At 42.0% G+C, this 12,553-nt stretch overlaps 6 protein-coding genes across 6 annotated transcripts; 4 read left to right on the top strand and 2 right to left on the bottom strand.

Moving 5' to 3' along the window:
- Positions 1-1,850: 1,850 nt before the first annotated feature.
- On the bottom strand, positions 1,851-2,231 carry LOC307059555 (histone H2B type 1-J-like; the record flags this gene model as incomplete). Its single annotated transcript, XM_079713626.1, has 1 exon — positions 1,851-2,231. One exon carries the CDS (start codon positions 2,229-2,231, stop codon positions 1,851-1,853), a length of 381 nt encoding a protein of 126 aa, XP_079569752.1.
- Positions 2,232-2,556: 325 nt separating this feature from the next.
- On the top strand, positions 2,557-2,952 carry LOC307059485 (histone H2A type 1-like; the record flags this gene model as incomplete). The annotated part of the gene is made up of 1 exon (XM_079713506.1): positions 2,557-2,952. The coding sequence occupies one exon, from the start codon at positions 2,557-2,559 to the stop codon at positions 2,950-2,952; it is 396 nt and encodes a 131-aa protein (XP_079569632.1).
- Positions 2,953-3,011: 59 nt separating this feature from the next.
- On the top strand, positions 3,012-3,504 carry LOC307058991 (histone H3.1-like; the record flags this gene model as incomplete). The annotated part of the gene is made up of 2 exons (XM_079712679.1): positions 3,012-3,020; positions 3,136-3,504. 2 exons carry the CDS (start codon positions 3,012-3,014, stop codon positions 3,502-3,504), a joined length of 378 nt encoding a protein of 125 aa, XP_079568805.1.
- Positions 3,505-9,642: 6,138 nt separating this feature from the next.
- Positions 9,643-9,954, top strand: LOC307059724 (histone H4; the record flags this gene model as incomplete). Its single annotated transcript, XM_079713895.1, has 1 exon — positions 9,643-9,954. The coding sequence occupies one exon, from the start codon at positions 9,643-9,645 to the stop codon at positions 9,952-9,954; it is 312 nt and encodes a 103-aa protein (XP_079570021.1).
- Positions 9,955-11,105: 1,151 nt separating this feature from the next.
- LOC307059177 (histone H2B type 1-K-like) lies at positions 11,106-11,486 on the bottom strand (the record flags this gene model as incomplete). The annotated part of the gene is made up of 1 exon (XM_079712959.1): positions 11,106-11,486. One exon carries the CDS (start codon positions 11,484-11,486, stop codon positions 11,106-11,108), a length of 381 nt encoding a protein of 126 aa, XP_079569085.1.
- Positions 11,487-11,799: 313 nt separating this feature from the next.
- On the top strand, positions 11,800-12,186 carry LOC307059105 (histone H2A type 1-J; the record flags this gene model as incomplete). Its single annotated transcript, XM_079712828.1, has 1 exon — positions 11,800-12,186. One exon carries the CDS (start codon positions 11,800-11,802, stop codon positions 12,184-12,186), a length of 387 nt encoding a protein of 128 aa, XP_079568954.1.
- Between the last annotated feature and the right edge of the window lie 367 nt (positions 12,187-12,553).

The following is a 12,553-nucleotide window of genomic DNA, read 5'->3' as shown; positions in this document are numbered from 1 at the left end:
TTATCTCTTAGGCAGTTTAATTTTCTGCGTAATAGGAGAATTGGCTGGGACTTTTCCACTTTGTAGTTTTCAAAAATTTAGTCTTTATGAATTTTCATCTGGGGATAAAGGATGACTCACCTTCTATTCCAATCCCTCACCTTCTTCCACAGATTTTATTCTGGTTGCTATATACTAAAAGACAAAGAAACAACCAAAAAAGTATTTAGCTTGGAAATTATCATCTAATTATTTGGATTAATGGAGAAGATGGGAGGCTCACGTGACATATGATACAACAAGAAACAAAAAATCGTTTATGTTCTGTTTATTTACAGGACTCGGTTACCATTAGTGTGGGATGGAGATGGTGAAAGAAAAGAACTTTTTTTCTTTCTTCCTTTCTTTCTTTCTTTCTTTTTCGTGTCATAATGAGTGTACATTCTCTATATGGAAACACACAACAAGCCAGTTAGTAGCAACTCAAATAGATATATGAGACACTATGGAGGCAGTTTCCAAATTCTGGACAAGCTGTTAGAAAAAGCTCAAAAAAGGGAAGAAATTTCAGAGAGCAGGCAAGGCTGAAGTGGGCGTTGAAACATGGGTAGGCTTTGGGTCAACAAAGGGGAAGAGTACATTTGACAGTGGATTTAACAAATATTAATTGCTTTTAGACATTATTACTATGCTAAATTTAGATCCATTTTAGATAAATTAGGTAATTTATTTACGTAAATTAAATTCATTGAAAATCTCGATCTAAATCAAAAATCAGCCATAGTGGAAGCTTCCAAACTTTATAGATAATGGCTTTTGACCTAAAAGAGACACGTAATTTTAAACAACCGTAATATAGAGAAGCATTGTTCGTTGAGTGCCTGAGTGCCTGGTTCTCATTCATGACAACCTGAAGGACGCGGAATTTGTTTTTCTTCACTGGTTCCAGGCAAAGTTAAAATAGCATTTAAAATTCCAACCAAAGCAACTTTAAAATAGAAATGGATTTTTTTTCAGAAAAAAGTTTGAGATAAACGCCCTCAAGCTTCTCGCCTTCATCGGACCCCAAATAGTCATGTTTAGTCTTGCAATGTTTCCTATTATATGGATATAGGGCAAAACGAAAGCAATATTCTAATTAGAAATAAAGCGTTGGTGTTTCTCAGGCTGAAAATCACATCCACCAAGTTCCTTTCTCTCCGAAGAAAATTTCGATTTTTAAATAAACCTCATTCTCGAAAGGGAAAAAGCACTAAGAAAAATACAAAAATGAAAAAAGCAGGAACTACCCGAAAATGTTTATTAAAGAGCTTCTGTGTGCTAGACTGAGAAGCAGGAAGTGGATTTCTCCTGCGCACCGAAACCCCCGATCTCTTCCTGGATTCCGGCAACCAATCTGGCCGTGGAGGGAAAGAGCGGGCGCCCGGGCAAATTTAAACTGCCCGCGCAATCTCTGCACCCCCGCAGGAATCCAATTCTTTGTCCCAGAGCCATGAGTATTTGGATTTACTACGAATTTAAAAGTTAACTCCTCCCTCGTTACTTAACCCTAAATGATAACAGAATTGGTACCTGAGCCTTTTTAAATATACGAAGTACCTAAACGACAATGAAAAGGCCAGGGCAGGGTTACAAGGAGTTCCAGAGCTTTGCCAGGGTCAGGTAACATCATTTCTGTAGTTAGTGTATCTTAAACTTACCGTGACAGGAAAGTCCTAAAGGACTGTTCAGCAATTGCTCTACTTCGCAGACTAAATACTGTAATGAGCTACGAAGGCCAGGCCAGCGCAGAAACAAAACCAGCACCAGCTCTCTCTCTGAGCACATGCTGGCTCTTAAAAGAGCCGTTAAAATTGCAGCCAACTCACTGTTTACTTGGCGCTGGTGTACTTTGTGACAGCTTTGGTGCCCTCGGACACGGCGTGCTTGGCCAGCTCCCCGGGCAGTAGCAGGCGCACGGCCGTCTGTATCTCCCTGGACGTGATGGTCGAACGCTTGTTGTAATGCGCCAGGCGCGACGCCTCGCCCGCGATGCGCTCGAAGATGTCGTTGACAAACGAGTTCATGATACCCATGGCCTTAGACGAGATGCCGGTGTCCGGGTGGACCTGCTTCAGCACCTTGTACACATAGATGGAATAACTCTCCTTGCGGCTGCGTTTCCGCTTCTTACCATCTTTCTTCTGCGCCTTAGTTACCGCCTTCTTGGAGCCCTTTTTCGGAGCAGGAGCAGATTTAGCTGCTTCTGGCATGATGAAAATCAATTCAAAAGAATTCAAGAGAAAGAAATAGCGTAGCAAAAGATACGATGTGTCCTTTTTATATAGAACCTCTTATGCAAATAAGGTGATAAGTTAAATCTTGTGTCTGATTGGTGGCTGTTTAAGAAGCCGTAAGAAATTAGTTCTGCCCAATCACAACGCAAGAATCCTACTGCCGCCTTTCCATTGGTTAAAATGAAGCCACAATCCTAACCAATGACATACCTCCTTTTTCGCGCCCAATAAGGGTTATAAAAAGTGCTGCCGCCCCTATGCTTTCGTTTTGAAAGACTTCTGAGGAGTATTCGTTGGTTTCATGATGTCTGGACGAGGTAAGCAAGGCGGGAAAGCTCGCGCCAAGGCTAAGACCCGATCTTCACGGGCGGGGCTCCAGTTTCCCGTGGGCCGAGTGCACCGCCTGCTCCGCAAGGGCAACTATGCTGAACGGGTCGGGGCTGGCGCGCCGGTGTACCTGGCGGCAGTGCTGGAGTACCTGACCGCGGAGATCCTGGAGCTGGCGGGCAACGCGGCTCGCGACAACAAAAAGACGCGTATCATTCCGCGTCATCTGCAGCTGGCCATCCGAAACGACGAGGAGCTTAACAAACTGCTCGGCAAAGTTACCATCGCTCAGGGTGGGGTGCTGCCCAACATTCAGGCCGTGCTGCTGCCCAAGAAGACTGAGAGCCACCACAAGGCTAAGGGCAAGTAATTGCCTAGATTATAGCAACTCTAGTAAATTCAAACCAAAGGCTCTTTTCAGGGCCACCCATGTTTTCTGTAAAAGAGTTTAACACTTGTTACGTTGGACAATGAAAAGGGGTAGTGAGATTTAATAGAAGTTTCTGAAATATTTTGGTACAAAAGAAGCACTACGCTGACTCGAATTTAGCAGACGGTGCAGCAAGTACCTGACCAGGCGGCCTGCGAGAGCGCGCCGACCACGGGCGGCGTGAAGAAGCCGCACCACTATCGGCCCGGCACGGTGGCCCTGCGCGAGATCCGCCGCTACCAGAAGTCCTCGGAGCTGCTGATCCGCAAGCTGCCGTTCCAGCGCCTGGTGCGCGAGATCGCGCAGGACTTCAGGACAGACCTGCGCTTCCAGAGCTCGGCCGTGATGGCGCTGCAGGAGGCGTGCGAGGCCTACCTGGTGGGGCTCTTCGAGGACACCAACCTGTGTGCCATCCACGCCAAGCGCGTCACCATCATGCCCAAGGACATCCAGTTCCCCTACAGATCAACGGAGAGCTTCGTGGCAGGATAGTCTCCCTCACCCAACTACTGTCAGCCACATACGTTTTCCCTAACAGTACATGTGCCACGAGGCAATGTTGCTACGTTAAAATATTGGGATTACATCTGTAGATGTGACACCACTCCGGAGCCCGAGAAAGGTTTCTCATATTTGGGGTGCGGCCTAAATCTCAAATGTTGTTGCCTCAGGAGAACTTGACAGGTTAGTTATTTCTAACGAACTTTAAACCGATCAAGACATTTGAGGAAATGTTTTCCATAACTATTGCTATTGAAATGTTGCCAAGTGTTGCCAATCACGCAGACTTAAACTTCTGCCTCGTAGACTTAAAGTAAGTGTGGGGTAAGGAAAATAATATAGAGGATTATGATATGGTTCGACAAAGTAGTTAGTAAGTAGTGGAGAAATGTAGTGTGTTGTGGGCTCCTGACAGAAACCAAGTCAGCAAAGCTGATAAGGGTTACCTTTGAAAGAGTTATTTGATGTGACATTACAAGTAACTTCTGTTGCTGTAACCAAATGAGGAATACCCCTGCCAATGGTTTTTACTGCCTAGGTTGCAGAATCTAGCCTCTTACTCTCCACTCACTGAACTCTTTTAATTGATGTCATCTCAAAATAAAAGACGTTAACTTTTTTTTTTCTTGAATATCGTGAACACCTTTGGCTGTGTGGTGACTAAGTGGAAACTTCTCAGAATAATGTTTTAAGTGTACAAAATGCAAAAGTTGCAAAAATATTTATTACATTACAGTTATCAAAGTATTTTTTAAAAGAATTTGATAGAGTGACATATGTGCTTATATAGTTAACACACTACATAACAGTCTTTTGGGGAGCCTAACTGCCATCAGCAATAAGATAAGTATAAAAGATGGTTTAAGATAACTCGGCAATTGTTATGAAAAATGAAACATCTGTGATTTCCACTGGGTAACAAAGTAACAGGTACTGAGGTTTGAGGCCTAAATTCATAATAAAGTGAAATGCCAAAGTTCAGTTAAAGGTTAATTAAAATATATTTTTTTCTCCATCTAAACTCATGGACTTCCCCCCTCACCACTACAGCCACCACCCCATCCACATCCTGCTGATTTTTATCCTCAGAGGCATTGTGGCATATATGGATCCCAGGTGAAAAACTCTTGCTGTAAGATTTGGTCAATCTAACCCATTCTTTTGCAACTTAATTATGATTTTTCACTGAAACTGCCTCTTCATAGCTGGAATTTCTTTAGCACTTAAGTCTATTAATATCTCATATAATTATACCCTTTTATTGTCTTTGTTTTTTGTACTTAAAATAGAACTACTTCCAATCCTATTATAAATAAGACTCTTGAAATAAAAAGAAATGCTGACAACAATATCTAACAATGCTAGACACTCAAATGACCCATCAAAAAACAGTAAAATATTTGACTTTTCACAGGCTTTTTAGATGTTACGTAACGCAATGATTTCATTCATTATTCAATTGTTCTGTCTTTAAATACATCTTCCAATTGTAGGGAAAAAACATAATTTTTCCTCCACCCTTCTGAGTTCTTGGCTAAGAGCCTGTAAGCAGATAGGTTAGGGGATTCCCGCACCTGAGCAGGGATTGAACCCGGGCCCTTGGTAGTGAAAGCGTGGAATCCTAGCCACTGGACCACCGGGGAATTTCCAGAATGGCTTTATTTACATAAAAGAAGCCATTTTGGCCTAAGCCATTTTGTGATCTAAGCGTGGCGGCAATGCTTGCCCTTGAACGTGTCTCAGTAATCAATGATCTTAAGGAAAGTAAGGGAGTGCAGGAACAAAGGAAAAGCAGTCAAGACACAATAGTTCAACAATAAAACAAAGTCCTAGTTCCTCCTCAAGGGATATAGATAAAAATCTGATACAGTCTTTGGGTTCTGCAGGAACTAAGGCCCCCACCTAGGTGGAGAATGAAATGATAATTTTGCCCCTAGTGACTTCAGATCAACTAAAGCTTGGACTCTGTCAACCTTTGCCCCAGTTCTGTGCTGAATTCTCTGCTCGAGCCCCTTCATGAATATGCATGTACCCTTAGCTTAAAACTTCCCCAGTTTTGCTGTTCACGGAGACACTGCTTTGGGAAGATTCCCGGTGTTCTCCTTACTTGCTGCAAGTCGTAATAAATTCTTCCTTCTCCTGATTTTTGGCTTGGTTGTGTCTTTTGGTGCGACACCCACCAAGAGGCGAACCCAGTTTTCAGGTAACAAGCCCTGTAATAAAAGCCAAATTCGAAAGAGAAAAACAAGTTTCTTAACAACTATACCTCATCTATACATGGGAGAAACCCAGGGAAAAATGAGTACCTCTAGAGGTGCCTTAGAATTCCAGGGAATTCCCTGGTGGCTTTCACTGCCAAGGTCAATCCCTTTTCACTGCCGAGTTCAATCCCTGGTCAGGGAATTAAGATCCTGCAAGCTGTGAGGTGCGGCCAAAAAACAAAACAGAACAAATAAAAAGAACTCCAGCTTAAATACCATCTTCCGCTAAAGATGGAGATGTAGGGAGGTCAGGTACGGGGAGGTTAACAGGGAAACAAGGGTAAACTTTGTTAGGCATATTTAAATTGATGCCTTCTCCATTGATAAGGGTCTAAAGTTGTTTACTAGGATTAACCTTTGTTCTTCCTGGGAAAGAGAGGAGGAGGGACATCTCTGTAAATCTGTGTCCTGCTTTTAGGGAAACAGAAGGAAAGCAAGAAGATTTTCTTGGATCTGCTTGATCTCAAACGCCTCTGTTCAGCGAAATAATCCTTGTGCTAAATGGTGTATTTTGGGGTGGCCTAGTCTGCTCCCTTTCAACACCAAATACTAACATTTTGTTGATGTATACTATTGTCTGTATTAATATAAAAAATCTGAACTCATGCATTATATTTTAAATGATACACAGAGAATATTTCTAAACAAGTTTTTGCAAATCATTCTAAGAGTTTTGAACAGAGGAATGGCATAACCTGATTTACATTTCTTTGAAAGTTCACTAAGGCAACTGTATGGTGAATACAAAGTTTAGAAGTACTGATATAAATTAGGAAGCTATTGCAGTGGTCTTTTTGAGAGATAATGGTGGTTTGGCTTAAATTGGGGTAATAGACAATGGTTAGGTATAGGATATATTTCACAAGTGTAACCAATAAAGTTTGCTGCTGGATTTGATTTGTATTGTGTAGGAGAGGAAAAAAAAAATTCCCTTTGAATTCTTGGCTTAGACTGCCTAGAATAAAAGACAAGTTAAAAAGAGAAAAACCAACAAAATTTTATTAACATGTAAACCTCATGTATACAGGAGAGACACAAGAAAAATGAGTAAACTCCTCAAGATGGCCCAAGCCACCACCTTACACACCGTCATTATCTAAAGACAAAAGAAAGTTGTGTAGGGGAGGGGGCCCACATTATCAGAAAAAAAAGCATAATAAACAAGGGTTTGTTATGCAGGTTAAAGCGGGTGCCTTCTCCCATAAGATCTTTTTCATGATTTAGAATCATCCTTCCCTTCATAGTATAGAGAGGGAGACACAAATGGAGCTTTCCTCTATAAATATGTGTCTCACAAAAAGGTAACTTCTGTTTTCAGAGATTCACCTGTCTATGCTGTTTCTCAAAAATAATTAGTTCAAAATAACCCTTAGGACAAAGAGACATACTTCGGGATGGCATATTCAGCCGCCCTTCAACAATGAAAGAACATAAAGATACAAAGAAAATACTGGATTTGAACTGTTCATCTCAACGTATTAAGTCAGTTACTATGTTAGAAAACGGCCCAAAGAGCATGGTATTTTTATCAAATAATATATTGTATGTTTATAGAACAATAAACCTTTGCTTATCAATTTCAGAAATTATAAAGAATCTGACAAACTTTTCAGATATCCATCCATTGCTAGTCTTATAATCACTAGTTGTTATGCAAAAACTCATGAAATCAGTTAGGAAGGGAGGCTAGTAGTTGGTGGGAATTTTACTCATTTTTAAAGTAGAGAAGGGGGCCTCCCCTGTTGGTCCAGTGGTTAAGACTCCACGCTCACAATGCAAAGGGCCTGGGTTCCATCCCTGAATGCTGCAGCTAAAGACCCTGCAGGCTGCAAAGAAGGTCCCGCGTGCCGCAGAAGACCTGGCTCAGCCAAAAAAAAAAAAAAAAAAAAATGTAGAGAAGGGTCTGTAAAATATAATCCAGTTAACTAATGTTGGGAAAATATAATGTAAAACAAAAGAAGAGAAAGTTTATTATTGAATAAGCTTAATGCTTATTCAAAATATTATGCTCTACATGGGCAATCTTTTAAAGAGATTGCAAAGAGAGAGAAAAGAATCTCACTCTTTTATATAGGTAAGTAGATCCTACCCATTACATTAGGTAGGTTTTGCAATCTGGAGTCAGGAAACTGGGAAATAGATACTATTTTCCTTGATGATTAAAGAGAGGACTCTAAGGTCCTTGAGGAAACTTTCCTGAGTTAAGAGGCTGGCAAAGGGTTTTTTTTAGCCACCTTACGTACATTTGCAAAGGACAGAGAAAGAAATTTTGAAAGAGAAAAAGGAAAGGAAAGAGACACTCAGGGAGAATTAAACCTCTTATTTTCAACTTGTATTTGCCCTTAAATTAACTTGTTGAATTATGCTGGATATATACCCATCTCTGTAATATATACTGAATTTTGTTCCTGTTGGTTGAATCATTTTTGTTTTTGCAAAGGTTTTTATTTATTTTATGAAATTTATAGTTTATAGGAGTACTTTGAAAATACTGTATTGCAACCTTGCTAAAAGTAACTCTCATTGAAATAAAGGAAAGTGAAAGAAAATCATTGAATAACAATGCGATTATATGCTAATGCTGAAAGAAGGGATTCAAATTTCTCAATTTAAGCAATAGTAAAATAGTACATATTTTTTAAATTAAGTATATACAACCAAGAATGTTTGAAATATATAATCATTCTTTTAATAAAGGCTTTCTTAGAAAGACAAAGGTAGACTTTCTTTTCTCTGCATTTGAATTTTCTACTTGTTCACTAATGACAAATTAACTGCTCTTCTAATTAATGAACGTTAAAAATTTTTTTAAATTATATGTTACCTAGAAAAAAAATCTACTGAGACATTTAAAGACCCAGATTCGGTATTGGGCAGGTTAGGAGGACACAGTACTTCAAAAATAAGAAATTTACCCTAATAAATTTTATAATTTAATACAATTAAGAGTACTAAAAGAACTACTTTGTTGCAGCTAGATAAAATGATTTATTTTTCTATAATAGAAATTAATTTGAAATAAATAATTATGAGGTATGAATTCACTGGCAAATACTTATTTTTCAACACTACAAATAATTAAAATGCTACAGCACTATACATAGACTGATCAGCAGAATAAAAACTCAAGAAATAATTTTAAGTGAAATATTCAATAAACGATCAATTAAGTTCCTCAAATCAGTGGAGAAAATATTTACTATGTTATACTGATTAGCCAGCTGGTTAATTTTTTAAAAGTTAATTCTCTATACAAGAAACCAAGTCTGGATTATTATAGTTAAATTTTTTTAATGATTCTACCCATTATCAGTAAAATAATAATAGGAACTTACATTAAAAATGAAAATTGACACACATTTGGTGGAAGAGAATTTAGCAATATACCTGGAAGATCTTGAAATTCTCTATTTTATTAGCCCATTTTGCTCTATTTCTAGGTAATATATTTCCCCCATATATTAGGAGAAAAACTTCACAAAATGGTATTAACCGTATGCAAATACTGGTAGAGAAAGAAGACACATGTATATAAGTAGAGATAAAAGCAGAATATTTTATTCTCTGTGCTATTTTATGTATCATCTACAATGTTAAAGTTTTGTTGTTTAACAAGGGTGAGGAGCGAAACACATTAAATGAGAAAGGGGAGAAAAATAGCCTACGTCTTGAGGAGTCAAAAGAATTAACTGAAAGAGAACCAACGGGAGTAGTACGGCCGGCTCGTTCCTTTAGGTCTTTAGGTCCCCTCCCCCAAGCCAGAGGGATTCCCGCCACAGCTCTTTTGGTTTTCACTCTGGTCCGCAGAGGTTACTTTTTAAAAGGAGCTGCGACAAGTTGAATGCAGTTTTCTGCTCATTTCCTGAGGATGTCTGGACGTGGTAAGGGGGGGAAAGGTTTGGGGAAAGGGGGCGCCAAGCGCCACCGCAAAGTCCTGCGCGACAATATTCAGGGCATTACCAAACCCGCCATCCGCCGCCTGGCCCGACGTGGAGGTGTCAAGCGCATCTCTGGTCTCATCTACGAGGAGACCCGGGGGGTGCTGAAGGTGTTCTTGGAGAACGTGATCCGGGACGCTGTCACCTACACCGAGCACGCCAAGCGCAAGACGGTCACGGCCATGGACGTAGTGTACGCGCTTAAGCGCCAAGGACGCACCCTCTATGGCTTCGGCGGCTAAAAGGAAAAAGTTTGACCCTGTTATTTAAAAAGGCCCTTTTTAGGGCCCCCAAGTTTTCAAGGAAAGGGCTAAAGTAACAATCCGTCTGTACGCTGGTGTCTTAAACCATTTAACATAGATCGCTCAAGGCAGTTCACATAGTTAACTCTAGGGTGTGGAAAATGGGCTGAGCACAGTATTTAGTGATCGCGGGCCAAGATTCCCCCAGGCACGGGTGGGGCCTCCATCTAGCTTCTCGGCTGCGGGTTGGATTTGTCTGGAGGCCTGAGTTTTATGAGACCAGAGGCCCGGACTCAGGCTCCACTCTAAAATCTCCCTCCAGTCCTTTATATTTCTTAATGTCAGGGGTGAGGGATATGACCTTGTTTTCCCCCATTTTACCAACCATCTGTTACTTGTTTCTCTAGCCGTATGTGTTTTTTAAAAACTAGTAAATTGACCACAAGATCTTTTTGGTGAGCCCTCATATTACAATATCTTTACTCTGAAGGCATGTTTCTCTTTGCGTTGCAGACTTTGTTCCTCCTGGCTGGGGTGGGTGGGGCGGGGGGCGGGCAGGGAGGGCGGCGCAGAGTTGTAACATTGTCCTGACTCCAAATGGGCTGGAAAGGCCAAAATTTAAAAGCCGAGCGAAAGCATTGTTTTGCCAATTTAATGCCCTTACCACCATTCTGTATCTTTTTAAGCACCTCGTACGGCCAGGAACATGAGATAACTGCTGAGTTAAAAGGCTGCATTTTGGGAGGTCATTGGAGACCCAAGTTTACTGACACATAAATGCATATTAGAACACCGGTGGTGGAGAAAAAAGGACACGTGTCACAGAGGCTGTTAAGGCTTAAACAGGAAGCCACTGTACTCCACACAGAAGACCCCCGAAACAAGAATGATTCGCTTTGTGTTCACGTGTTAACTTACCAGATCTAAGGGCCGTGTTTCTGAGGCACTTGGTAGTATAATTGGTTTCCTTCTATTTAGAGGCAATTTACGACCACAGTACGTATGATTCAGTACAATGGAATTCTCAATCGCTCACGTTATCGCTAGAACTTAAACCTAAATTCAGAATCCGTATTTTCAGCTCTAATACTGACAACTTAGTGGCTCTTAAAAGAGCCTTTGGGGTTAGATCTAAAAGTTACTTGACAAATTTACTTGGCGCTGGTGTACTTGGTGACAGCCTTGGTACCCTCGGACACGGCGTGCTTGGCCAGCTCCCCGGGCAACAACAGGCGTACGGCCGTCTGAATCTCTCTGGACGTGATGGTCGAGCGCTTGTTGTAGTGCGCCAGGCGCGACGCCTCGCCCGCGATGCGCTCGAAGATGTCGTTGACAAACGAGTTCATGATGCCCATGGCCTTAGACGAGATGCCAGTGTCTGGATGGACCTGCTTCAGCACCTTGTACACGTACACGGAGTAGCTCTCCTTGCGGCTGCGCTTGCGCTTCTTGCCATCCTTCTTCTGCGCTTTGGTTACCGCCTTCTTAGAGCCCTTCTTCGGGGCCAGAGCGGACTTCGCCAGCTCAGGCATGATCTATAAACAAGCAACGTACAGCGACAAAAAACAGTAGGGACGCAAAGTACCTCCTTTATATAGAACCTCTTATGCAAATAAGGTAAGTCGAAGTCCTATGTCTGATTGGTGGCTGTTCAAGAAGCCGTCCGAAATTAGTTCTGCCCAATCAGAACGCAAGAATCCTAATTTCACCTTTCCATTGGCTAAAATGAAGCCACATCCTAACCAATGACACACCTTCTTTTTCGCGCCCAATAAGGGTTATAAAAAGTGCTGTCCTTGCACTTTGCCTTTAGTAGCTGTTTGAGGTGACGTTGCCGAGCTCGTAATGTCCGGACGAGGCAAACAAGGCGGTAAGGCTCGCGCTAAGGCTAAGACCCGGTCTTCGCGGGCCGGGCTTCAGTTCCCCGTGGGCCGAGTGCACCGCCTGCTCCGTAAAGGCAATTACGCCGAGCGGGTCGGGGCCGGCGCGCCGGTGTACCTGGCGGCGGTGCTGGAGTACCTGACGGCCGAGATCCTGGAGCTGGCGGGCAATGCGGCCCGCGACAACAAGAAGACGCGCATCATTCCGCGCCACCTGCAGCTGGCAATCCGTAACGACGAGGAGCTCAACAAGCTGCTGGGTAAAGTCACCATCGCGCAGGGCGGCGTCCTGCCCAACATCCAGGCCGTGCTGCTGCCTAAGAAGACCGAGAGCCATCATAAGACCAAATAAGTAACAAGGTGAGAAAAGCTGAAAAACAAAGGCTCTTTTCAGAGCCACCTACACTGTCAAAGAGAAAGCTGGTACACACAATCTTGTGTTTTGAGTGATAAGATTACAAAGTGCTTCTGTTCTCTTGAGGGGGTGGAGCACAACTCCAATAGTAATTCGGCACGTGGTCTGAACTGAAAGGACTACTTGCAGATTCACATGGACTAGTATGTGCAGGAGAGGCTCGTTCACAAGTTGGGAGGTGAATCCGATAGGCAAGTACCTGAAGTCAGTTAATAAAACTAATGTTATCTAGAAGTAGTGTCCTTAGGCAGCCAAAATACGGATGCACTGATGACTTTTAGGAAACCTAGCAATTCTGAATGTA

The sequence above is a fragment of the Hyperoodon ampullatus genome (assembly GCF_949752795.1).
Source record: "Hyperoodon ampullatus genome assembly, chromosome: 10".
Lineage (NCBI taxonomy): Eukaryota > Metazoa > Chordata > Mammalia > Artiodactyla > Ziphiidae > Hyperoodon > Hyperoodon ampullatus.
This window is presented reverse-complemented; position numbering and strand designations above follow the sequence as displayed.